Here is a 27,533-nt window from a genome sequence, read left to right on the forward strand (position 1 = left end):
TACTTTTATGACTTAAAAAATAATATAACCTTAGGGATTTCTTTTGTGTGTTTTGTGGTTTTTCAGGGGTGGGGAGGAACCTGTCCCCAAACTCAATGAAATAGTCTTCTTTGACAGACTTTATTTAAAGCTTTAATTGCCCAGCAAAGTGTAAATATAGTAAGTAAAAAGGCACAAAACTATGAAAGCTAGAAGTTTGACTAACTATTAACTTGGTAAAAATAATTTTAGATCTCTATTAGAAGTTTACTACAAAATAATTATAGGACTATGCCTTTCCCAGACTTTCTAATAAACATTAACTTCCTTTATGCAACCTGTTTCCTAGCAATATGTGAGAAAAATGCCAATTCTGATGGTGACAGAATCATCCACCATAATTGAGTCAGTTTAAACAGTTTTTTTGTAAAACATGCTGCAAATATTTTAAATAATCTAGCAAACATTAGTACAGCAGTTTTCCTTTAAATGTTCTTGCCCTATGTAAGCTGATATTTATCTAAAAAAAAAATCTTCTAGCACAAGAGACAAAAAGGCATATAATCCAGTAAAAATTGGCAAGCCAAAAAGTTTATTTTTATGTGATTTTATTACCATACGAAGATGGTTCTATGGTATAATATGCTGCAAGAATAATTCACACAAAATCCTGTCCACAGCACTTGGGCTAATAAAATAACAAAGACTCAGCAGACAAAAAACATGAAGAATTATTTCTTTTGCTAATAAAACCATGAGAAGGCCCCTATAATTTGCCGCCTCCAATCTTAACACTGATATGTCAGAAAGTTAAAAATATAGAAATTATAGATCCTTATGACATAGGAAAATGGTAACAGTTTTGTCTAAAATGTTGAAGATTTAGGTGTGGATACAGTTTGGGCACCTGCATAAACAAATTAATATTTATGTCCTAAAACAGACTCTGCAAGAATCTACAATAAAGCTTAGTAGATTTGTCATGCACTGAAACATAGAGCTGAAAGCACAGCATAAGTGCAATAATGAACAGGGCCTTACTGTGTCAAAGGCAAGATGTATGCCATGTTATTTCTAACACAGCTGCCAAGTTGTGGTCTTAATACATTAAAGCAAATCTGGCCACTTAAGAAAGTATTTATTAGATTATCACCACCTAATTGGATTTGACAGGACTGATAAGAATTCCTATAGGCTTACAAAGGAAAAAAAAAATTAAAATTCCAGAATTCAAAGATAGCCCTTCCTCCAATTTATCATTTCTATGATTTGTCGGCATGCAAAAGTGCACTGAAATCTCAGAACATATTTTTTAAATTTGCCTGTGTCTTGTTAATAAACTGCAGCCTTCAAATTTACACGGAGCTGCAGTTGTCCTGTTTTTTCCTCAAGTGTCACCCATCTAATTTATCATGACAGCTGAGAAACTATGTCAGATGCATTACGGTTCAGTTTAAAAAACACCCTCTACCTGGTATCTCTGCAATGACTGTCTTGTTGCTCCCTGAAACCTCTTCATCATCTGATGAACTCATGCTTGAGTCACACGTCAGGTCACTATCACTGGTACTGCTGCCCTGTAGCAGGTTGTACTTCTTGCGAGCAGCTGCCTCCCGTTTCTGTCTTAAGAGCCGGATTCTTTCTTTGTGCTTTTGGCTTCGATGACCTTTTACCTTGGTAACTCGACCATTCTGCTTATCACTAGATTGTCGGTTTTTCTTGGCAGCCATTGTTGAAGTTTCACTTTCAGACCTGGATCGCCTGGATTTTCTCCCAACTGCAGCCCCAGACACCACAGAAGGGTATCCCTCTACAGCAGCTTCACCTTGACAGGGCTCATTCTCTTCTGTGGAAGACAATGTATCTGAGTCAGCCAAATGCCCACTGGAAGAAGGGGAAAGCATGCAATGATTAGAAGAGTCACTCTCGTAAACTTGACTACCCGTTGGCTTATCATTCTCTGTAGATGCTAGCTGAGACTCTGAGAAGTCTCGCCTCAGTTCCATCAGTAAGCAAGGCATTGAAGAGAGCACTGCAGAGTCTGCTGCAGTGGGCACACTGTCCTTCTGAGTTTGTGTCTCCAGTTCTATAGGTCCGTCTTCATCAGGAGCAGTCTCTTGCTTTGCAGAAGTATTTGGTGGAACTTCTGAATCAACAAGTTCTTCTGCTTTTACAACTGTCTCCATCTTCATTTCAGAATACCAAGGTCCTCCTGATCTCAAAGCATAGAGCACGCGGTCTGGAAGACTGAATGAACTAGATATGGACTTCAGCAATAGAGCAGCCTGCACAAGAACAGAACAGTAAGAATAATTTACACAAATAACTCACTCAATCCTTTTCTTCAAAACATTACCTAAACAACTCACTGCTTTCAATTACAGATAACATGTTTCAATATCATGTTGTTTTTCTTCATTTACATTTTCCTAGTGAACTCATCCTGTTACACCAAACTATTCTTCCTTTCACACACCCAGGAAAAACAGTATTGGAATCACATTAAATGTGGTTCACCTCACTAGAATAATCAAAACAGATCAGAAAACAATAAAAAAACCTCAACTCTTACTTTATAAAATTGATATCGTATATTATAAGCAACATATGCTAAACTTCTTTACCTAGAACTTTAAGCATATTTTAATGGAGAATTCTAGCCCTTATGAACAATGTCAGCCTGAAAATTCCCACTTGATAGTAAACTACCCGGACAGATCGACTAGCAGAGGTGCCAACTAGAAGAGGTGCACTGCTGGACCTCATATTCACTAACAAGGAGGGTCTGGTTGAAGCGGTAAAGGTTGAGGGCTGCCTTGGTTGCAGCGACCATGAGATGGTGGAGTTCAAGATCTCGTGTGGCAGGAACAGAATAGCAAGCAAAATTGCAACCCTGGACTTCAGCAGGGTAAATTTTGGCCTTTTCAGGCAATTGCTATGGGAAATCCCATGGGCAAGGCTGCTTGAAGGTAAAGGGGCCCAAAATAGTTGGTTAGTGTTCAGGGACTTTCTATCAGGCACAAGATCAGAGCATCCTGACACACAGGAAGTCAAGGAGGGAGCCAGGAGACCTGTGTGGTTAAACAGGGAACTGCAGGGTATGATCAAGTGGAAGAGGAGAGTTTATAGATCATGAAAGGAGGGGCTGGCCACTTGGGGAGAATACAAGGCTGTTGTCAGAGGGTGTAGGGAGGCAAGTAGGAAAGCTAAGGCCTCCTTAGAATTAAACCTGGCAAGAGGGGTCAAGGACAACAGGAAGAGCTTTTTCAAATATGTGGCAGATAAAACTAACACCAGAGGCAATGTAGGCCCACTGAGGAACGAGGTGGGTGCCCTGGTGACAGAAGATACAGAGAAGGCAGAATTACTGAATGCCTTCTTTGTCTCTGTCTACTCTGCTGGAGGCTGTCCTGAGGAGCCCCGTACTCCTGAGGCCCCAGAGGAAGTCAGGACAATGGAGGAGTCTGCCTCGGTTGATGAGGACTGGGTTAGGGAGCAATTAGGCAATCTGGACATCCACAAATCCATGGGTCCAGATAGGATGCACCCGTGGGTGCTGAGGGACCTGGCTGAGGTCATTGCTGGACCACTCTCCATCATCTTTGCCAAGTCCTGGGAAACGGGAGAGGTGTCTGAGGACTGGAGGAAAGCAAATGTCACTCCAGTCTTCAAAAAGGGCAAGAAGGAGGACCCGGGTAACTATAGACCGGTCAGTCTCACCTCCATCCCTGGGAAACTGATGGAACAACTTATCTTTGGTGCCATCCCAAGGCATATCAAGGATAAGAGGGTCATTAGGGGCAGTCGACATGGCTTCACCAAGGGTAAGTCATGCTTGACCAACCTCATAGCCTTTTATGAAGACATAACAAGGTAGATGGATGATGGCAGAGCGGTGGATGTGGTCTACCTTGACTTCAGTAAAGCATTTGACACAGTTTCCCACAGCATCCTCAGAGCTAAACTGAGGGAGTACAGTCTGGACGATCAGGTAGTGAGGTGGACTGTGAACTGGCTGAAGGGAAGAAGACAGAGAGTCGTGGTCAATGGGGCAGAGTCTAGTTGGAGGCCTCTATCTAGTGGAGTGCCTCAAGGGTCAGTACTGAGGTCTGTATTATTCAATATATTCATCATTGATTTGGATGAGGGAATAGAGTGTACTATCAGCAAGTTTGCTGATGACACCAAGCTGGGAGGAGAGGCTGACACGCCAGAAGGCTGTGCTGCCATCCAGCGGGACCTGGACAGGCTGAAGAGTTGGGCAGGGAAAAATTTAATGAAATATAACAAGGGCAAGTGTAGAGTCTTGCATCTGGGTAGGAACAACCCCAGGTTCCAGTATGAGTTGGGGAACGACCTATTAGAGAGCAGTGGAGGGGAAAGGGACCTGGGGGTCCTGGTGGACAGCAGGATGACCATGAGCCAGCACTGTGCCCTTGTGGCCAAGAAGGCCAATGGTACCTGGGGTGTATTAGAAGGGGGGTGGTCAGTAGGTCAGAGAGGTTCTCTTTCCCCTCTTCTCTGCCCTGGTGAGACCACACCTGGAATATTGTGTCCAGTCCTGGGCCCCTCAGTTCCAGAAGGAAAGGGAATTTCTGGAGAGAGTCCAGTGCAGGGCAACGAAGATGACAAAGGGAGTGGAGCATCTCCCTTATGAGGAAAGGCTGAGGTGAATCATGTAAAGACTTTTAAGGAGTATCTAATACACCATTCAAGTGCTCCTCAAGTGTCTCCCATAGACGTCCTGGTTGTATGAGAATCTACAGGTTGACTTAGTTTCTCTCAAAATTGCCAGGAAAACAGCATCAAATAGTATGGGCTGCAAGGAAGAAGCAGTATCCACCTACATTTTACTTAAGTTATAATTTAATAAATTGCATTGCTTCAATACAAATACAAAATCCAAGATATTTCTCTGATTGATAACTTGCTTGTTATTAACCCAAAAGTACCTGAAGCACCTTCAGGGAAATTTTGTTTTGGAGATTTTAAGGAACCTTTAAAGAACTGTTGTTCTAAATTCTAACCTAAAAAGGTCTAAAACTGGAGATACATTTATAATAAATGGGGTAGCAGGGGGGAAGGAGAGACGATTATGAATAAATTCCTATTTGTGATAAGAATTAAAAGTGTATGAGGAAGGAATATTAGTGGAAGATTCCCCAGCTTATTTATTAGAGAGAAATCTTTTACAGGCTCTGGGTGTGGAAATACAGTTATTGCCTGGGGGACAGGTGACGAGAAGAAAATTTGAAAGATATTATATTCCCTGGAAGCTTGTGTTGGTTTTGGCTGGGGTAGAGTTAATTTTCTTTATGGTAGCTAGTATGGCACTATGTTTTGGATTTATACTAAAACCAGTGTTGATAATAGATGTTTTTGTTATTGTTGAACAATGCTTGCACAGAGTGGAGGCTTGTTCTGCCTCTCACACTGCTTCACCAGCAAGTGGGCTGGGGGGGAAGCGACAACCAGTGGCACATTTATCTAAGTTCTTAGACACAGTGTCTCGAGGTTGGCCAGAGTGTGTGCAAGCTGCAACAGCAACTGCTCTTCTGGTGGAAGAAAGTAGGAAATTAAACTCTGCTGTTTTCCTGTGGAGAGATGACAATGGGCTGCACCTCTTCATAGATGGGTCTTCAAGGGTAATTCAGAGGAAAAGACACAATGGGTGTGCCATCATTGAAGGTATGAGTGGTGAAATAAGAGAAACGGGAAGGTTGCCTAATAACTGGTCAGCTCAAACATGTCAGCTATAAGCTGTCAATCAGGCACTGCAAATGTTAGATGGAAAAGAAGGTACCATCTGTAATGGTTCTAGATATGTATTTGGAGTAGTGCACACCTTTGGGAAAATCTGGGAAGAATGGGGTCTAATTAATAGCACAGGGAAAGGATTGGTTCATGAAGAACCAGTTGGACAAGTGTTACATAATCTGATGTCACCAATAGAGGTGGCTGTAGTACGTGTTAATGGACATCAGAGGGGAAACTCCTTTTGTGCCAGGGGAAATTGGTTAGCAGATGAAATGGTCTGAGAAGCAGCCTTAAAACCTGAAGTAATAACTCTAAGTTATCTCATGCTTAAGGTCCTGGCCCTGCAGGAAATTCCAGTTTTCAATGAAAAATAAAAAGAAGTCCTCCAAGAATTAGGAGCCAGGGAACAGAGTGGGAAGTGGGTACTCCCAGATGGTAGAGAAATGCTAAATAAGCAAATCAGGAGGGGCACTGTCCTCGCTGCGCATGAACAGTTTGTGGACAGTGCCCTGCAGCTAATCACCATAGTGGGGGGGGGGAAGAGTGACTGCAGAGAGTAACCAATCGTAGCCTGCGCTTGCCGCGTGGCCATTGGGTAAAGAGTATATAAGGGTTGTAAAAACATGTTCTGGCGGACATTTGATATTCAGTGTTGTTAAACGTTCATTAAAGGGTATTGATGTTAAACTCACATTGAGCTAGATTCATTACTCTTGTTCCGGTCCGCAAGTCTGCACTCAAAGAATCCTGCTGTGCCCAAGTTTTTTCATTCTCCCACAGATGACCTTACCAGGTGGGGAGAAGCTTCCCCCCTGAGCACTGCCATGGTGGCAGTGGTAGCAAAAGTGAAATAACAGATGGACCCCCACAGTTTGAAAATAAGGATTTGTTTCTCAAAAACTGTATACTCAGGTTGTCTTCTTTTCTATATTCTCTCAGGCACCAAGGGCTTCTAGCACAAACTCTGCCTTTAGAGTTTGAAGCTCAGAAGTTTCAGCCTGGAAACTGGGTCCTGGTAAAATCCTGGAAAGAAACTAAGCTTCAGCCAGATTGGGAAGGAGCATTTCAAGTTCTGCTGATCACCGAGACAGCAGTACGACCAGCTGAGAAAGGGTGGACTCATTACACATGGATTAAAGGGCCAATCGAACCTCAAAAGGACAATGACGAGTGGCAAGTACTGACAACTGACAACCCCCTTCAACTAAAGATACAGAGATGAAAATGAAATGGAACTTTTGGGGATTATTAATCCTGTGCTAAACATAAACATCACTGAAACTGAAGGTTCCCCAACAATTTGAGTAGACGCTTGCCAGATCCTTAACTGTGGGGATGTAAAGAGCTAGAGAGAATTGAGTTATGAAAACAAACACGTGTCCAAGGGGACTGAGTCTAAGGATGATTTAAATAAGTGCATAGTGTTATCTGGACCACAGAATTCAGGGGATGGACAGTGAGCAATGAACAGTTACAGAGCTGAAAAGAAAAATGACCCTATCTAAAAGGCAATCTCTCCTGGGATGCGAGTCCCTGCAGTGCAACCCTTTGCTAATTACAATACCGGGAGTAGATGATTCAGTAAGTGGGGTTTATGGATCACGAACAGACAGTAGTAGAAAAGATGCCCTGGGAAGGTTCAAAATATAAGTGTTAAATATCAGATTTAAGAGAAACCTTTGACGTAGAAACAGGATATGGATACAAATGCCTGGGTAGAATGGATCAAATATATGGTGCAAAGCCTAAACAAGAGCAATTGCTATGCCTGTGAACCAGGAAGGCCTGTGGCCCAAGTGGTACCCTTCCCTCTGGGATGGGGCGAAGATTGACAGGGGATGGAGTGCATCTTAGCTTTGAGCGGCGGAGGAACACACAGGTCGACTCAATATGAGTGATAAAGCATAGTTCGATTTATTAGCCCAAACAGCATATACTTATACAGTTCATGATAATTATGCATACCTGTCACTTACTAATTGGTTTAAGCTCTAACAGTCACATTTGCATGGTCCTCCTACTTGCAGTTGCTAGCTATGCTTATTCTACATTCTTGTGCTGTTGAAAGCTGTTTGTGAGACTCTGCCAAGGTCGCAGTGACCTTGCTGATTTTACTGAAACAGTCTTGCTACTTATGCTAAGGCCTTCAGAACAGGCTCTGCTCGTACAACTGCTCTGCAGACCCATGTCCCTTATTTTTAAGCCATTCTCCAACACTTAGCTTTATACCAAAACTCTACGGCATGGGGAAATAAGTCGTGTCATACTCTCTCCCTACTATTTCCAGCCTTGCAGGGAAAAATATCAAAAATCCCCCGGCATTTTCAGGAATCATTGGAAATCATACTGCCTGTCTCTCACGACGGGGCAGGAATGATACCAGGTTCCTGGGAACATGAGTAGGTGTGTAGAGACACGGGAAGTTGGTCCTCATATGTCCTCAAATGCTTCTTGAATGGATCTTTGGTGGTACTGTGGGAAGATGACACTTCATTCCATTTAATCCCCCACTGGGAAGGTACCTGTGACATTGTTCAATTGGCAAATCCTTTGACCCTGGCATTTGAACACTGTGATTCATCAGGGCAACAGAAAAAGGAGTTTAGGGTTTTCTTTTGATGACAGAGTTTATCTCAATTCAATTGGGGTCCCCAGAGGGGTCCCCAAGGAACACAAAGCAAGAAATCAAGTAGTTGTGGGTTTTGAGTCCTTTTTGTTTTGGTAGGTAACTATAAACAAGAATGTAGATGAGATAAATAACATTTATTGATAAGTTATACTAGACAAGCAGTTAAAGGAATCACCAAACAATTAGATGCTACTAGTAGAATGGCATGGGAAAATAACATGGTCCTAGATATGATGTTGGCAGAAAAAGGTGATGTATGTGTAACCAGAGCTTTGCAAGGACTCACAACGTCAGCAGAAGAATTGGCTGAGAATTCAGGTATAGATAGTCCACTCATGGGATTGTTAGAATCTTGGTATGGAAAATGGAAAGAAATTATAGTATCTGGTTTTACTTCTTTAATCGTAGTAGCAGGAGCACTAATTTCTATAGCATGCTGCAATCATTCCGTGTGTCTGAGGACTTGTTCAACGCCTTATTGACACAGCTCTATCAAAGCAAATGCCTTTAGGGCCACTGCCATGCTCAGATAAAATGATGCTGCTAAAAGAACAAGAAGAAACAAGGAACAGCGAATGCATAACTCCAGAAGAAAAATGTGAAATCATGTTGTCTAGGCTTGAAGCCACCTATAGAACTGTATCATAAGAAAATACAAAACCAACAAAAGTGTAAAATAAGGAGAGGAGGAAATTGTAAGGAACATTTAACGAAGAACTGTTGTTTTTATATAACTGAGGACCTAACGCCTGACCCCAGCAGGGGGGAAGGACCGAGAGACATCAGACTATGAATCGTTAATGTAAAACACAGTCTTTTCCTGGAATATATACTGATACCTGTATACATACTGATACCTGTATTGACAAGTTAATTCAGGGGAAGTGTAACCAAAGTACCAGGAATCCATATTTTAAATAGATTGATAAGGGGAAGGGTATTGTGTGCGTAGGGATAGTCTGTAAACCCTGAAATACCCAACCAATGGGGAAGAGGGGAGGGAATTTGTGGCCGGGATTCTGGGGGGGGATATAAGCAGGGGCTTTTTGCCCTATTAGGTGTGCCTACCTTTAGGTAGAACACCTGGTCTTGCAAAATCGTTATTGTGGCAGTACAGTCTCCCCCCACCCCACCTCTGCTGAGAACTGATGTGGCAGCTACATGTGTGCACACCCCCCCTCTTCCCCAACACCTCCCCCCTCTCCTGCAATAGGGCAAGTTAATGGCTCTTATTGTGAGACCCAGGCCAGAGTAGTTAGGAGAAAGGAGGGGGCGCAAGTAGCCACAGTAGGGGGGTGCAGAGGTGCATGTAGCCACAGTAGGGGGGTGTAGAGAAGCTGCGAAGCTTCTAGACTGCCCACAGCCAGATCTGATCAGACTATAAAACGGGATCCTGCCAAGGCTCCTTTTTTGTGGTCCTCTCGGAGCGCGGGCCAAATGCTGCCACCGAGAGCCCTCCTGGGACTGGGACGCCATCAAAAGTAACCTCCCGAAAAATGGGACTGCCTCATCTCCGCGTGTGAGTGAGTGATAACTTAGTATTTCATCGCCAGATAAGCGAGTGTAGTAAATAATTCCTCGCCGCTTGGGCGGGTGTTTTCCTCTCTAGACACGTGAGTGTATTCCGTGCTTAAATATAAGCACGTGTATTTTCTTTAATAATTCCTTGCCAGATTCAGGCAGGTGTATATCCTTAATATAATTACTCACTAGACACGTGGGTGTATTTGTTTCCTGGAGTCAGGGACGGCTCTGGCATTGTTTATGGTGAGCCACGTGTATGCACGCTGTGGATCTCCATTATTCTTATTTTGCTGTACCCCAATAATTTCCTCAAGTTGATATCCGAATCTGTATTTTATGTTATCGGAGTATTAACTGATTTTATAAACCCCGTTTCTAATTGGTTGTTTTCTCAGACCTTCCCAGACTTTCCCAGATGGGATAAAAGCCTGTTTTGGACCTTGTTGTCCGCCTAAAACTAACTTCGGGGTCCCTCCGTGACAGTTATTAAAATATGCTTTGCTGAGAGATCCTGCCTGGGCCTATTATATTTGCAAAATAATTGTTTCCTACAGAGATCAATATTTATAATTTTATCTTCATTATTCACACTTTGCCTTCCACCTAAATTTTCACTTGGAATTCAACACAGAATAAAGATCTTTCAGTTACTACATTCACTTAGTGATGAATGGTATGGAATAATTTATGGGTTTAGAAGTATAGTAAATAATAAATGCATGGCACTTCAAAAAAAGTGTAGACAAAAATAAAACAGTGTTACAATTTAATCTACTGTTTTTAAAAAATGCATTCATGCAGACAAGGGCACTTAGTACTTAAGCAGCCTAAGAAAGCATGGATGGTTCAGAGAGATTTTTCTGCACCCTGGCAATCCTTCTTTTAGTTTCCTGATCCATTGCAAGGTGTCTGTAATTGTACATATGTAACTGTATGCTGCTTTGCCTCCTCCATCTGCAGCATGGAATAAGGCTACTTCCCTGCTTCTAAAAGGTGCCATGAAAAGCTCAATGTTGTCCTCTCTACCCTAATCCACTTTGAAACTTCATATTTAAAGAATATTAAAATAGAGTTCATGCTTCCTTCAGGCTAATGAATAAAATGCTGGATTGTGCAAGGGAATTATGAAAATATTTATGGGAGAGAACCACCAGTTAAGGAAAGAAAGCTTAGTTAATATCAGGCAATACAAGAATGATGGAGATGACAACTCTAGGTCTGCTAAATATGAAAATGACAAAAACCAAACAAACAAACCCACCATAGTAAAACCAGCATTTTACTTCCAAAAAAGGTAATTTAATGTAGGCAATAAATATCACATAAGAACAAATTCATTTCCAAGACCACAGTACAGCATCAAATCCAAATGGTGAATACACATGTTCTGAGTCATAAACACATCCCAATACTGTAATAAAAAAACAAACAAACAAACAAACAAAAACCAGTATTTCTTCATAGTTCATCCACAAATCTACATTATCAAATAATTTTCCTATTATACAGGTCAAGTAAACCACAGATTTGATGATTAAATGACTGGCCAAGAGTTATACACACTGGGATATGTATTGTACCTGCTAGTGCAACTCCCAGCTTTGCTCTGGCCATGCAATTTGAAAAGAAAAATATCTTTTCTAAGAGGTTTGAAATGTACCTGCAAGGAAAAATTTGGTTGCTCAACAACATACCAGAAGAATATTAGCCTGGCCAAAATAAATGTATTTAAATATTCATACTAATAACTGCAGAACAGCTTCTGCACTATTCATCCTTTTAGCCCAGGGAACACAAAGGACAGAGCTCAACGCAAAGCTACAGGGCAGCCAAAGTAAACCAGAGACTTTTTTTTCCCACATACGTCCTACTTGGGACTATGAGAACACCAGTACTTGCCTTTCCATCTCTCTGGCCTATCAGCTAGAAAAAATTATGTTTAATTTACATGGTACCACCTTGCTAATAGTCTATTCAATGACTTAATAATAATTAAAAAAATCTTCTTAAGTAGGATCTTACTCTAACTACTCAAACCACGCTGGTTGGATCCCTCATATGGGGTTCAGTGAATAATATTTTCAGTAATAAGGCAGCACAGGGACTGGTAACTTCAAAGGTCAACACTGATGTGCATTTTTGTGTGTGTGTGGAGAAGATACTTGCTCTGATGAAGTTTGTACTCTCCAGGTCCTTTGAACTGGCTATTTAAATAAGTCAACAATTCCAGTATTAGTATGCATATAAAAAAAGAACTTGATATTTATCTCGGTTTGTCATGACTCAGACTTTGCTGCAGGGAAGAATACATACAGTTCAGGCAAAAATATCTATGTCAAGGAAAGTCTTATCTCAAAAAAAGAAAAAAAAGTACTGCACTGATTCAGTTCTACTTGAGAAATGTATAGATCAGAGAGAGGAAGGAAGACTATACTGAAAAACTGCCATTCCTTTCTTGCCACTCACTTTTATAGCAACAGTACCAGAAAAGGTAATCTCAAGGTGATGCTATAGAGAGACCAGTTTCTTAACATAGCACTGAAAAATAAGCTGTGACACTTAGACAGAGATGGATACTTAATTAGACATTGCTCAGAACTGTCATTCTCCTTTTTCTGATATACAGATACTGCACTGATTATTTTAAAAGACAATGCTGTAAAAACTTCTGTGCTATATTTTTTTCCATCAGAAATTATTTTATTTTCCAGCTACATACAGAAAACACCAGTATGCAAAAGCCTTTAAATATCTAATGGTATCATTACCTGGGAAATATTTTCAAATTGTGGACTCATTTGGAAAGGCACATAATTTGTACTATGAAAACTGCACTTTAATGAAGAAGTCCAGAAAGGATTTTGAAGGTCAGATTAGCAGAGACAGTCCAGCCAGTCTAACGGCTCATTGCCATTAACAGGGGTGGGTTTTATCCCCTACTCTTTTACCACCCACTTGTGACTGCACAGTCATGTTCCCTCCTTTGCATCAGAACTGGCTCATCCTTTCTTGGGTAGATTCACTTCATTAAGCCAGCAGTAATCAAAACCAGAAAACAAGTGAAATTTTCTACCAGAGCTGGCAGGAAGATGCGGGAAGGAAGGACAAGCAACAAACCATGCCTTCAGAAAAAAAAAAAAATCTACCTGCTGTTTGGTCTCATCACGTCTTGAACACACAGGTTCCAACTAGACACAGGAGAGGGTACTGAATGTTTCTTTCACAGCACTGTTTGCTCTGAGATTTTTTATAGATAAACAATTATTAAAAAGAAAAAAAAAATTCAAACAAAGGTGTTAGTAGCTTCCTAAAGAACAACTATAATGGAATGTATGCTATTAAGTAATATATACCATTGCACAAAGAGTTATATAGAAGATGCCATGCATGCCCTTTATCAATCAATAATGGGACATACATACATCCTTCATAATATTTTTGTTTGTTTTGCTATCAGTAAAAGTTCCTCTTTATAATAGTATATCCTGCAATGCCAGAAGGAAGTGAGTTTTAGCCAAACAAGTGATAAGGCCTGAAATACTTAATAAACACCATGACACCCTAACCTTAATTGTACATTGTTATTTTAGGTGTTATTGAACTGATTAATGATAAAGAATGTCTACCTTATACGAAACAAACCAGCTCTTCTTCTCAGCAGCTGTGGATACAACAGATTCTTACTTCGGAAGTAAGTTGTTAAAAGTCACTTTAGTTTGTTACTGACACATTTCCTCTTATTCAGAGTTCAACAAACCACTTCTTTTCCCTGCTTATGACTGTATCATCTTCTTATGCCAGTTCTAGCAATTAAAAAATTTTAAAAAATCAGAATATTGTCTTTTAATGCCATTTTAGCACTGAAAGAAAAGAGTTTGAACAACTTACCTCCTCACACCACTAGCCATTCATTTGCAAGCTGTAATTTTTTTTAAGAGAAATTGTACCTATGGTTTTGCAGAAAATAACATTAAGTACATTCTTTAAGCTTTTGTGACTACATAAATGAAAAGTTCAACCACACTGCTGCATAGGAGTTACTTGTTCAGAATAATGACAGAGATCCTTCCAGAATATCTACTGCCTTATAGCTCCAGCATCACAGAAGTCAGTATTTTCATCTATATCTGAATATGTTTTCATATTTATACAGAACTAAATAATATAGTGGCTCATACTAACATAAACAATTATTTCCATCACCAGTGGATTACATTATCTCACATTTACCCAATGTAACTGAGCATAGATGGAATAAATCAGGTGTGAGAGAGGTAATGACAAATGCATACAACTAAGACTAATAAAATTATGTAAAACAGGCAACTTTTTTTAAAAGTGTAAACACTCAGGCAAGCCCATCGAGAACTCTGAATCAAACACTCGATCGACCATGTGTCTAAGGACGGTGGGTTGGGAAAGGACAGACGTGGCACATGACCTGAGTACCAAAGAACTGACTGTAATGCACAAGTCCACTTCATAATACAAGAGAAACTTTTGGCAAAGACCAAAGTTATATCCTCTTCTGACAGAGAGACACATAACTCTGAAGATGTGAAGTGCTAATGACTCTGATCACTTCCAAAGCTTCACCAAAAATCTTTGTAGGTGTATATGTGTGTTGGTCATGCTGTTTTTCCTATTTGAATTGCCTTCCTTTTCATTAAAAGCCAACATGCTTAATTTAGCAAACTCACCAGTGACATTCTAGTACGAATAACACATACAAATATGCCCAACAACAAAATGCCTAACTAAATAAAAACTAATCAATCAAAATAATTAGACCTCTACCAGAAAAAATAATCTGCATCCAAACATAAAAGTATAACACCAACACTTTTTACATTTCCCAACTGCTGTCTTTTGGACTTGTTCATCTCCTCCCCAATATACCATACATTCTTTTTTATTGTCTTATAAGTGTTACACATATCCATGCACTTAAATAACACAAGTGTGACCAGCACTTAATTTAACTCAAGACAGTTGACTCAGCTCTGTGTGAATGTGCGTACACGATGCTCTAGAGCAGATTTTTCATAACACTAAGCCACCTCCACATGGATACTGTAGAACTGATATAGTGTTCCTTTGAAAATGCTGCCCTAAAGCTGACTCACTGGCATACAGTTCTACCTAAGGCACATTTCTGGAAGTGGAGCTGGCTCTTTATCAGATGATTCATAAATCAGGTCTGGTAGCAATCCTAAAGAATATGACTGTCACAGAGGCACCCCGAGGTTAGTTTAAGGGACAACAGGGTCCAAAACAACTTTTATTAAACCGGTGGGAAACAGGGTTTTAGCACTCCAAAAGTGACTTAAATACAGGTTCGGATATCAGTTGAGGAAAATTAAGGGGCAGCAACTAATACAACAGGCGGTCCACAGAGTGCATACACGTGGCATCACCAAAAACAATGCCGGAGCCATCCCTGAGTCTGGGAAGAGTACACACTTGCCTGAACATGGTGTGGGATTATTTTAAAGAGATACATGTACTCGTAGTGAGTACGGAAAGGGTACACTCGCGATTCTGCGAGGGTAAATTTATAATACACTCGCAATCCTGTGAGGGTTAATACACATGCAAATGTGCACGGAATATTACATGTGCTTATGTGGAAGCACGGGAGGAAAATACACTTGTGATTGTGCGAGGAAATAATTTTACACGTGCTCGTATTGAGCACGGAAAGTTACACATGCAAATGTGCACGGAAAGTACACGTGCTTGTATTAAGCACGGAAAGTACGCGTGCAAATGAGCACGGAAAGTTGCATGTGCTTATGTGGAAGCACGGGAGGAAAATACACTTGCGATTGTGCAAGGAAATAATTTATACACGTGCTCGTATTGAGCACAGAAAGTTACACGTGCAAATGTGCACGGAAAGTATAAATATACTCGCAATCCTGCAAGGGTTAATTTTACTTACACACGTGGGGGCAAGGCAAGCGGGATCTCCATCCCGGGGAGGGGGGCTCTCGGTGGCAGCATTTTGCTCATGCTCCGAGAGACCTGCGACAATGGGCGGAGTCTCGACGAGAGTCCTGTTTTTCATAGGCTGATCAGATCTGACTGTAGGCATTCCAGAAGCTTCTCTGCACCCCCACCCTGGCTGTGGGGTGCTCCTGAAGCCTCCAAACATCCCCCACACTGGCCGCGGGCGCCCAGCAGCTCCCTGGTGCCTCGGCACTCCCTTCTCCTAACCTGTTAGCTTCAAGTAGCAGAGAGAGAGGGAGATGTGTCTACTCCTTCCATGACGAAGGAGGGAGGGGGAGAAAGGGGGGTTTGCATCCTGCCACAATGACCCCTCACAACCTATATGACGTGATAAGAGAATTGCAGTGCGAAACAAAAGGATTACAGTAATGCTGTGTTTCAATTGGTTTTGCATAAACAAAGGCTAAAAATAGGCTGCTCCTATTGAGTGCTCAAAAGGCTGCATATAAAAATTATCCAAGACTGAATAAAAACTACAAGTACGTGTATTAAAACAAAGGTTTGCAGAACATCCTTTGCAACTTTGAAATGCAACATTTTTATTTGTAAATAAGAAGCAAGACTTTACATTTTAATACAGGTTTTTGCATTGTAATGCTTAACACATATATTCTGCCTCTTTCAAATGAAAAGTAACTACCAACTATGGGTTAATTCACAAGCCTGCACACAGGCTTCCAGAAATATTCACCAGCTTCACTGAAATACCACAAAAAAACCCCAAAAAACAAACAAACACCAGTCCTCATAAAAATAAATTTATTAGCATACAGATTAAGGCACACCGGATTGGGTGCACTTACCCTTCTAAAATCTCACTTATTTCTTATAGGGAAACCATTTTTCTTGAGTGCACAGCGATTTAAAGTTTACAATGCTCTCTAAAAATTAGAGAGGGTGTATTTTTTATTACTGTTCCTAAAAATTTAAACCACTCTTTCTTAGATTTTTCATTATTCTTTCAACAAAACCAGTGGCAGAAATCAATGCTAGGATAGCCATGATTCAGTTCTTTTTCTCTCTGCCATATAATTAGCCTGCAGAAGATCACCTTACTGATGATAGCCATATGGATATACCATCTTTTTCTAAGATGCTGAGTTTAATAAATTTTCCCACTTTACCTATCCATTTCTGTTACGCAAAGGAAATGTATTCTGTGCTTCCTCTGCTGGTTCATGCCATTCTCAAGAAATGTTGGTCTATTGTTCTACTGTGGTCAATAAAGTAATGCTCACAGAAAAGTCACATTTTAAATTGCTCGGGAATAACAGTAATGTGAGAAATGCAGTTGTGATTCGTGCTAAGATGTTTAATGTTTACAGATATAACCAAATGAGGCACGGGCTCTGAACCCGGGAAAAGGAAAAGGTGGTTAAGTTCTATGTAAAAAGTTATGAAACTTGTTTATGAAGTTATATTGATAGAGGGAAATAACATTTTAAGGGTTAACCAACCACATCGTAAGGGCCTAACGAACTAACACTTTAAGCCACATAATGAATATCTAGTTTAGAGCTGTATGTAACCAATTGTGTTAAGAAAAAAACAGAACCTCATCGAATGCCGAGATAAGAAGTTTTACAGCACCAGCTGTAACCTTGAGGAGACAAGATAACCAAGATTTACAGCAAAAAGGGGGCGCCAGTCTGATTTCGGTCGACTTGGCAGCTTGGGTTCCAGACAATTCATCATAATGAGCCAAAGGTAAAAAGTTCACTGTGACGAAGCTGAAGGAGCCTTCATCCAAAGACCCTCAAAGACCCCTCCTCAAAATCACCAAGTGCCACTGCGCAGGTGCAACAGGGGAGGGTCAAGGAGGAGACTATGGAAATGGTTATCTGAGACTCATTTTAATAAGAAGCGGGGAAAGGTTATGAATATGTATAGGCATTCCTGGGGTTATTATGAATATGTAATACCTTACTGTATTTAAGCACACTTCTTATTGTTAAAAGGTGTGTGTGTTGGGCGGAGCGAATCCCCCGCTCACCCAGCGCTGTTTTGCTTATGCTCTAATGAACACGTGTTTAAGGAATACAATTAAGGAATTGGATTAAACGTTGTTTATCCATAGAAAAAGCGTAAGTTATTTATTTCAACTGGTGACCCCGACGTGATAACCTTGGATAGCTCTGTGTTACCTCAGGTTCAAGGGAGGCGCCTCACTTTAATAGTGGCCCTTGGACTCGGGTGTGCGGAGAGCTACCAACGTTATTCAAAATTAAAGCATAAGCAAAAGAATTGAGAAGAAATGAGTTCACTCCCCCTGAATACTGCAGTTTACCCGTAATCCAGAGTGCACGAAGGTCCCGACGGGAAAAGTGGACTGTAAGTACCATCAGGTCGAGTAATGTGATTGTGTGACTGGTGTTGGCTGAGAAGCAACCTGGTTGTGAAGCGAGTGCGGAGTCCTTCTAAGTGTGGTTCCAACACTCCGTGAGGGGCTTGGCCACTGAAGAGACAAAGCGAGTGAAGCACTCGCTCTCTGTGTTGTGGGTTCGAGCCCCACGTTGTAAGCTAGTGGGTTCGATCCCCACGTTGTGAGCCAGGTTTCGTGGGTTTGAGGTTCCCACAAGTGGTCGAAGGGGAGCGACCTGCCGGAGGTACCCCCCTTGACAGTCCCTTGGTGGGGGGGGCATGTTAGAGTTTTGGACCCCCCAACAGTCCCTTGGGGGGGATCATGCTAGAATTCTGGGATGAAGAGAAGTTCACCCAAGGAAAAAGCAAAGGATAAATGAACTCAAGGAGTGGACCCCCCAGCTTGTAACAAAATCCTGGGGAGATATAAGAAAGAAACTAGAAAAACTCAGAGAGATAAGGAGAAACAAAGAGTTAACTCATCCCTCATCCCATCTGTTGGGACGGGACAGTTTATTTGGTGTCAGAAGTGGGATATTCTGTGAGAAGTGGTTTGAAGGGGGATAGGAGCCAGAGGCTCTAAAGGAGGACTGATCGGTCTGTGCTGTGTTCTCCAGCAGTAGGTCATGGCATCCTGGGTCAAGCCAGGCCTGGACTGCTCCCTGATGTTGAGTTTACTGAAAGATTATAAGGCTTGCCAGAGTCCTGAGGGTCTTAGGTGGGCTTCTGGACATTGGTCGTCTCCAGATATTGTAACTGAGCAAATAAGGGACTTGGCAAAAGAAAGCAGATTTGAGATCTCTGCTGTTTTGGAAGCAGCATTGATAGCTGCCACGAAAGACAAGCAAACTGAGCAAGAGACCATTAAATCACTGTAGACAGATTTACAAGTAGAATGGTTTGAACTTCAGCAAGCAGAGAGAGAATTAGCTGATAACAAATGAATCACAGAAAAACTTGCAGAACAGTCTGCAAGATGCCTTTTAGTACTAGCTTTTTTTCTTTGTGGGTATCTGTTTGAATGTGTTGCAGTTTCATAAGTCTTTGCCTGTTGTATGGTATAGTAAGATCACAGATTGACCCAAAATGTACATTTTGTGACGATAAGCAATTTGGCTCTTGACTGTGTGAATGCAGTGATAGGGTTTTGTGTGTGATAGCCGTTGCTTTTCTTTCTAGCATGCTGGCTTTGTTCTGGCATTCAGACTTGCACGGCTCTGTGACAGGTTGTCTCTCATCTCGGTGTGCTGGATTTGGCTCTTTTGTATGCGCACCTGATGGGGGGTCCTGGTTTGGGGATGGCAGTTGTGGCACCCCAGATGAGATGCTAATAAAAGCCTTGCCTGGTCCAGCTTGCTGTGTCGGCGAGGGGGCGGGTGCCAATGGGGCTCCAGCGCGCACTGACCTGTTTTGTCAGGAGACCCAGCGGTGCCTCCACCTGGCTGAGCAGTAAGGGGTCCAAAGGTGCAATGCAAAAATTGAGATATTGTCTTGAAGAAGTGTAATTGTGATCTGTTCGTATATTTGAACTTGGTATTTGGTTTGCGTGTCTGAGCTCAGTATTTTAGTTTGTATGTTTATATTTGGTACCAAAAGAATTTGTTTGGGGAGATAATTACAAAATGGGAACCGGTTCCATTACTAAAGTACCACCTTGCTCCCCCTTTAGATGCATCTGTACACATGCGAGTAAATTAGTGGGGGAAGTGATTTGAATGTGAAATTCTGGGTTAGCTATATTGCAGTTAGTGTTGTTCTGTGGATAGACTGATTTGGGTCTAAAATTTATGTAAGGGATTGATGCTTAATATGCTGTTTATTGACATCTGTAAGAAATTAGAAAAGGTAGGAGCTGAGGGATGTAACTATTGCTCAGCTAACTGAAATTGCATATAAAGTTTATAGTTGCAGGAATTAAATGAAGAGAGAAAAAGGGCAAGAGGAGCTCAAGCCTATGCCCGGCAGCTTCCCCTTGATAAGCTGCGGCGAGAAGAAAATAAAAAAGTAAAAAGTTGACTGCCTGCCACAGCGGGGGAAAAAGGTGTGGAGGGGAGAGCGGCGGCTGCTGGAGCTGGAGCTGCAGCTCCTCTCCTCCGGGTTCGCTGCCCACGGGGAATGAAGCGGCAGAGGGGGGCAGTCGCTGCCTGGCCCGTTCCTGCTGGGCTGCTTGGTTGTGTGTAACGCGCACAGAGCACCCGGATTTCCCCTTAGATATACACCTTCTGACCCAGGTTCAGAAGTAGGAATTCGGCGAGTAATAAAGAAATTCCTGGAAGGAATGTGAATCCAGTTATAACACCCCTATGTTGCCTGTCTGCAAGCCAGATGGGTCATATTGGGTGGTTCAGGACTTATGAGCTATAAACAAAATAGCTGAGGACCTCTACCCAGTGGTAGCAGACCCATACACCCTTCTGAGAGTATTAACACCTAATTTGATTTGGTTTATCATTTTAGATTTAAAAGATGCTTTCTTTTGCCTCCCTCTCCATGAAGCTAGCCAGACAAAGAGAGAACCCTAAAAATAAATGTAAAACCCAGCTCACATGGACAGTGTTGCCACAAAGATTCACAAATAGTCCGACAATATTTGGAAATCAGCTTGCTAAAGATTTTGAATCCTGGGAAGCCCTGTCTGATGAGGGACAGATGCTACAATATGTGGATGACATTTTAATTGCTACTAGAACCAAGGAGACGTGCATGACCTGGACCCTATGGACCAAAAACAGCTGCAATGGAATAAGGAAGCCACACGAGCCTTTAAAGAACTTAAAAAGGCTTCGATGTCAGCCCCTGCTCTAGGACTCCCAGATGTGAATAAACCATTTTTCCTATTCTCTCATGAGAAACAGGGAATAGCCTTGGGTATATTGGCACAGGATCTTGGCCCATATCGACGAGCAGTGGCCTATTTCTCCAAACAGTTAGACGCAACTGCAAAGGGGTGGCCTGGATGCCTTCGGGCAGTTGCTGCAGTGGTACTGAATATACAGGAGGCCTGGAGATTTACCATGGGTCAGAAAATGACTGTGCTAGTATCCCACACAGTGTCTAACAAGATGGTGTAGAAATTATTGTCACTAACATTGTCAACCCAGCTTCTTTCCTCAGTGGTAACTTTGGAGAACCATTTCATCATGACTGCCTGGAGACCATCAAAGCAACATAATCCAATCGACCAGATCTAAAAGACATTCCTATTGAAAACGCTGAAAACTGGTTTATGGACGGAAGCAGCTAACCGTGAGGGTTGTACACATGCACAGAGCAATTTGGAAAGAAAAGGGACTTTTGAACTCTCAAGGCAAACATATCAAACATGCGGAGGAGATATTGAAACTACTGAAAGCAGTTCAGCTTCCTAAGAAAATGGCAATCATGCATATTAAGGCACACCAGAAAGTGAGCTTGGAATCGGGAAAGGCTGGTGGACAGAGAGGCAAAACAAACAGCTAAGCAAAAGGTAAAAACAGAAAGTGCTCTGGGGAAAGGGAATGGGCCCGGACAACAATGGCAAATTGATTGTTCAGAACTCCCAGGAAAAGGGGGGTACCGATATTTGTTGGTATTAACTGATACTTTTTCAGGTTGGCCAGAAGCATTCCCTACCAGGACAGCAAAGGTTTAGGAGGTGACTAGAACATTGATACATGAAATAATATCAAGGTTTGGAGTTCCAGCTGTTACATCCTCTGATAGAGGGCCACATTTTATTTATGTGTATGTGAAGTCTTTTGCAGAGAACTTTGGAACCATAATAGGAAGGTCCCTTTCAAGACCTCCTGATATCCTTCACTGCTACCATTATTAAAGAACAGAATGCCTGGAAGATAGCCTGTGAAACACCATGGAGGGTAACCCGGGTGCAACCTGGAAAACTATATTTTTCACAATCACCTTTTAGTCCTTCTGGGTGACACAGCTAACTCAAGATAGCTAACCTTTGAGTCTGTACCCTTACAAATCCTAACAGTCTCCTCCCTAGTTGATGTTTCCTAAGAAACTACTGCAACAAAAACAGTTAAATTCTTGTAGAACGCTGCAGACATATACAAATATCTGTGGACACAGGCAGAGTTAAAGGGACTGTGGCACAGTCTGTTACAGAAGGAGAATGAAGCCTGGTAAAGAAAAAGAACAACACAGGATTATTTAGAATAAGCTTTTGACAAACAATAAATGAAAAAAATAGTATGACGTGTACACAGGTTGGTTCTACAAATGAAAAAAAGCTACTTCGTGTATTTCAAAAAACAGAACTGACTGGGTCAAAAGCCAGTTACACGTGTGTTATGAATAATGTCCCTAACATGAGTTTTACTATCAGATATTTCCTACAGTATTTACTCCCAATTGGCAGAGGTGAAGAAATTTGACCTCTACTTTAAGAGGATAACAAACAGACCAGGAAACAGACATTTCTTTCCTACAACATAAGACTTCGCATATATCTGACTACAAAAATTAAATAACAGCATGTAAGGGGATACCATGTTATAAGGTATAAAAAGAGGAGAAAAAAAAAAAAAGGTAGTTTTCATCAGTACCATGCAGGCACTGACAGGAAAGGAAGAAAAAAACAAAAACCAAAACCAAAACATGCCACCAAAGCAAAAAAAACTAACTTACCCTTAAATCAAAGCACCATTTACCCCAAAATAATTTGTTGCATTATTATCCTTGATTTAGGAAAAAAAGGCTCAGCTGGTAGAGTTTTCTTAAGAATGAAACTAATGGCTAGCAACATGAAACGTAATCAATATATACAACTTCCCCAGCAAAGGGAGAGAGAGGAAAAAAAGAACATGAAGTCTGAAGAAGCCCTTTTTCTTGTCTTTGACATCCCTGGCCAGATTTAATTCCAAGTGGAGTTTGGCCTTCCTCACCCCATCCCTTCATACACTAACACCCACCTTATATTCCTCCCAGGTGGCCTGCCCCTTTTTCCACATTACATAAACATCCTTCTTCCATCTGAGTTTTTGATAGGAGCTCCTTACTCATCCATGCTGGGCTCCTACTTCCTTTACTTGATTTCTTGCTCATAGGGATGCATCGATCTTGAGCATGGAGGAAGTGATGCTTGAATATTAACCAGCTCTCTTGGACCCCCCTGCTTTCTAGAGCCCTAACCCATGCGATTCTTCCAAGTAGGACCTTGAAGAGGCCAAAGTTCACCCTGTTGAAGTCCATGACTGTAATCCTACTTATTGCCCTTCTTCCTCCACACAGGATCCTGAGCTCCACCATCTCATGGTCACTGCAGTCGAGGCTGCCTCCAACCATGACATCTCCAACTAGTTCTTGGTTGGTTAAGACAAGGTCCAGCAGCAGACCTCTCCTCGTTGGCTCCTCCACCATCTGTGTCAATAAGTTGTCATCAATGATCTGCAGGAGCCTCCTGGACTGTGCATGCTTAGCTGTGTTGCCCACCCAGCAGATGTCAGGGGGATGACTGAAATCTTCCATAAGAACCAGGGCATGTGATTGTGAGACTACTTCGAGTTGTCTGTAGAAGGCCTCATCAACTTCCTCTTCCTGATCAGGTCGTCTGTAGTAAACACCCATGACAGTGTCACCCTTGCTAGCCTGTCCCTTAATTTTTACCCATAAGAACTTAATTCATTCTTCCTCATCCCCTAGGCAGAGTTCAAGACATTCAAGTTGCTCTTGCACATAAAGTGCAACTCCTGCACCTCACCTGGCTGGCCTGTCTTTCCTGAAAAGTACACAGCCCTCCATGACAACATTCCAGTCATGTGAGCTGTCCCAACATGTCTGTGTAATCGCAATGAGATCACAGCCCTGCAACCAGACACAGATCTCCAAATTTTCTTTTTTATTCCCCATGCTACATGCATTGGTGTACAGACACTTCAGGGAAGTACTCAAGCATGTGGGTTTCTCATGAGGGGTGCAGAAGGATCCACCGCAGTCATGTGTACCCTTGAGGTGGTTTGCCTTCTAGTTCTCATCCTGGGAGGCAGCTACGGAATATTTGTCACTGCTCTGGTTGGCCTTGCTTATTCCCCAGTTGGATGTGATGGTGTGAGCATCGCCACTTTGGACCTCACCCCCCGAGCTCATCACTGTAAAGCCCTCTTCACCAAGTTGAGCAGCTTACTGCCAAAGATACCCTTATCTTTCCAGACAGGTGGATTACATCCCTCCCTAACAGGTTACAATTGTAAAAGAATGTCCCACTGTCATAAAAGCCAAAACCCTCACAATGTCACTAACCTTGAAGCCAGGCGTTAAGATGCATTATACGTTTGTTTCTGGCTGCCCCTTTTCCTCCAACTGGTAGAATGGAGAAAAAGATGACTTGGGCACCAGTATTTTCCACTTACCGCACCAGGGCTTTATAGTCTCTCTTGATTCTGGTCTTGATTCCAGCTTTCAGTGTCATTTGTGCCTACAAGAAAGAGCAGCAGTGGCTAGTAGTCTGTGCTCTTGACAAGTTGTGGATACAGTAACACATCTGCAGTGGTTTAATGGCAACACTTCAGCGACTGAGGTGCACTTCACTTTCAGTCCTGAATGAATAATCGATATGTGCCTGAACTGCAGAAAGTGATATCTGCAGAGAAATTACTCTACTGTACAGGCTCTATTCATGCTAATCAGATATGTGAAGAGGGAACACTAACAAGTGGGAACGGGCAACCACAAATTTAAATTCCAACCCTCAGTAGTAACACCAAATAAGTGACAAGGTATCATCAGTAATCTCAGTCTAGCTTAGAGATGTAGTCTGTTATGATAAAGCAAATGGGTTCTTTGATAACGGTTGGTTTTACAAGACACCAGTCCAAACAGTGATACATGGGAAAGGTTTATCTCACAGGGGCAAAAGGATGATGGGACAGGAATTAGCAGGGCTCATTTGGAGAGCTTTAAATTAGACTCGAAGGGGGATGGCGTTGTAGCTGGGCTTGCATCAGTAGGGCAGCACTCCAGAGTTCATGAAGACTGGGAGGCCTCCCATACCCCTAGGGTGAAATCTGTGTGCTCAGCTCACTCTCTGAAATGCCTGTACACCACTGCGTGCAGCATGAGGAATAAGCAGGAGGAGTTAGAAACCGGTGTTAGGGCAGGAGATTATGACCTAGTGGCAATTACAGAGACATGGTGGGACAGCTCACACGACCGGAATGTGGTCATGGATGGCTATGTCCTTTTCAGGAAAGACAGGCCAGCCAGGTGAGGTGGTGGAGTTGATCTTTACGTGAGAGAGCAACTACAATGGACTGAGTATTGTCCAGGCATGGATGAAGAATGAGTTGAGAGTCTGTGGGTGAAAATCAAGGGGCAGGTTGGCAGGGGTGATACTGTTGTGGGCGTCTATTATAGGCCACCAGATCAGGCTGAGGAAGTTGATGAGGCCTTCTACAGGCAGCTGAGAGTGGCCTCACAGTCACAGGCCCTGGTTGTGGTGGGGGATTTTAACCACCCTGATGTTTGCTGGAAGGACTACTCAGCCAGTCAGCCACAGTCTAGGAGGTTCCTCGTGTGGCTTGATGATAACTTTCTGACGCAAATGGTGGAGGAGCCGACTATAAGAGGTGCACTGCTGGACCTCATCGTCACTAACAAGGAGGGTCTGGTTGAAGCAGTAAAGGTTGAGGGCTGCCTTGGTTGCTGCGACCATAAGATGGTGGAGTTCATGATCTCATGTGGCAGGAGCAGGATAGCAAGCAGAACTGCAACCCTGGATTTCAGCAGGGTAATTGCAACGGGAAATCCCATGGGCAAGGCTGCTTGAAGGTAAAGGGGCCCAAGATACTTGATTAGTGTTCAGGGACTGTTTCTACCAGGCACAAGATCAGAGGATCCCGACATGTAGGAAGTCAAGGAGGGAGCCAGGAGACCTGTGTGGTTAAACAGGGAACTGATGGTTATGATCAAGTGGAAGAGGAGAGTTTATAGATCATGAAAGGAGGGGCTGGCCACTTGGGGAGAATACAAGGCTGTTGTCAGAGGGTGTAGGGAGGCAAGTAGGAAAGCTAAGGCCTCCTTAGAATTAAACCTGGCAAGAGGGGTCAAGGACAACAGGAAGGGCTTTTTCCAATATGTGGCAGATAAAACTAACACCAGAGGCAATGTAGGCCCACTGAGGAACGAGGTGGGTGCCCTGGTGACAGAAGATACAGAGAAGGCAGAGTTACTGAATGCCTTCTTTGTCTACTCTGCCGGAGGCTGTCCTGAGGAGACCCGTACCCCTGAAGCCCCAGAGGAAGTCAGGACAATGGAGGAGTCTGCCTCTGTTGATGAGGACTGGGTTAGGGAGCAATTAGGCAATCTGGACATCCATGAATCCATGGGTCTGGATGGGATGCACCCGTGGGTGCTGAGGGAGCTGGCTGAGGTCATTGCTGGACCGCTCTCCATCATCTTTGCCAAGTCTTGGGAAACAGGAGAGGTGTCTGAGGACTGGAAGAAAGCAAATGTCACTCCAGTCTTCAAAAAGGGCAAGAAGGAGGACCCGGGTAACTATAGACCGGTCAGTCTCACCTCCATCCCTGGGAAACTGATGGAACAACTTATCCTTGGTGCCATCTCAAGGCATATCAAGGATAAGAGGGTCATTAGGGGCAGTCGACATGGCTTCACCAAGGGGAAGCCGTGCTTGACCAACCTCACTGACTTTTATGAGGACGTAACAAGATGGATGGATGATGGCAGAGTGGTAGATGTGGTCTACCTTGACTTCAGTAAGGCATTTGACACAGTCTCCCACTGCATCCCTATAGCTAAACTGAGGGAGTGCAGTCTGGATGATTGGGTAGTGAGGTGGACTGCAAACTGGCTGAAGGGAACAAGCCAGAGAGTCGTGGTCAATGGGGCAGAGTCTAGTTGGAGGCCTGTATCTAGTGGAGTGCCTCAAGGGTCAGTACTGAGGCCTGTATTATTCAATATATTCATCAATGATTTGGACGAGGGAATAGAGTGTACTATCAGCAAGTTTGCTGATGACACCAAGCTGGGAGGTTTGGCTGACACACCAGAAGGCTGTGCCACCATCCAGAGACCTGGACAGGCTGGAGAGTTGGGCAGGGAAAAATTTAATGAAATATAACAAGGGCAAGTGTAGAGTCTTGCATCTGGGTAGGAACAACCCCAGGTTCCAGTATAAGTTGGGGAATGACCTGTTAGAGAGCAGTGTAGGGGAAAGGCACCTGGTGGTCCTGGTGGACAGCAGGATGACCATGAGCCAGCACTGTGCCCTTGCGGCCAGGAAGGCCAATGGCATCCTGGGGTCTATTAG

At 42.6% G+C, this 27,533-nt stretch overlaps 1 protein-coding gene across 2 annotated transcripts in view; it reads right to left on the reverse strand.

The window, feature by feature from the left end:
* LOC136114665 (protein ARK2N-like) overlaps nt 1–27,533 on the reverse strand; it is a 74,976-nt gene that overhangs the window by 36,866 nt on the left and 10,577 nt on the right. For both annotated transcript variants that reach the window (XM_065860099.2, XM_065860101.2), the window contains exon 2: nt 1,451–2,264. In XM_065860099.2, coding sequence (XP_065716171.1) covers nt 1,451–2,171 — 721 coding nt within the window. In that variant the 5' untranslated portion in view covers nt 2,172–2,264. The remainder of the gene's footprint in view (nt 1–1,450; nt 2,265–27,533) is intronic.

This window comes from Patagioenas fasciata, chromosome W, assembly GCF_037038585.1.
Source record: "Patagioenas fasciata isolate bPatFas1 chromosome W, bPatFas1.hap1, whole genome shotgun sequence".
NCBI classification, from domain to species: Eukaryota; Metazoa; Chordata; class Aves; order Columbiformes; family Columbidae; genus Patagioenas; species Patagioenas fasciata.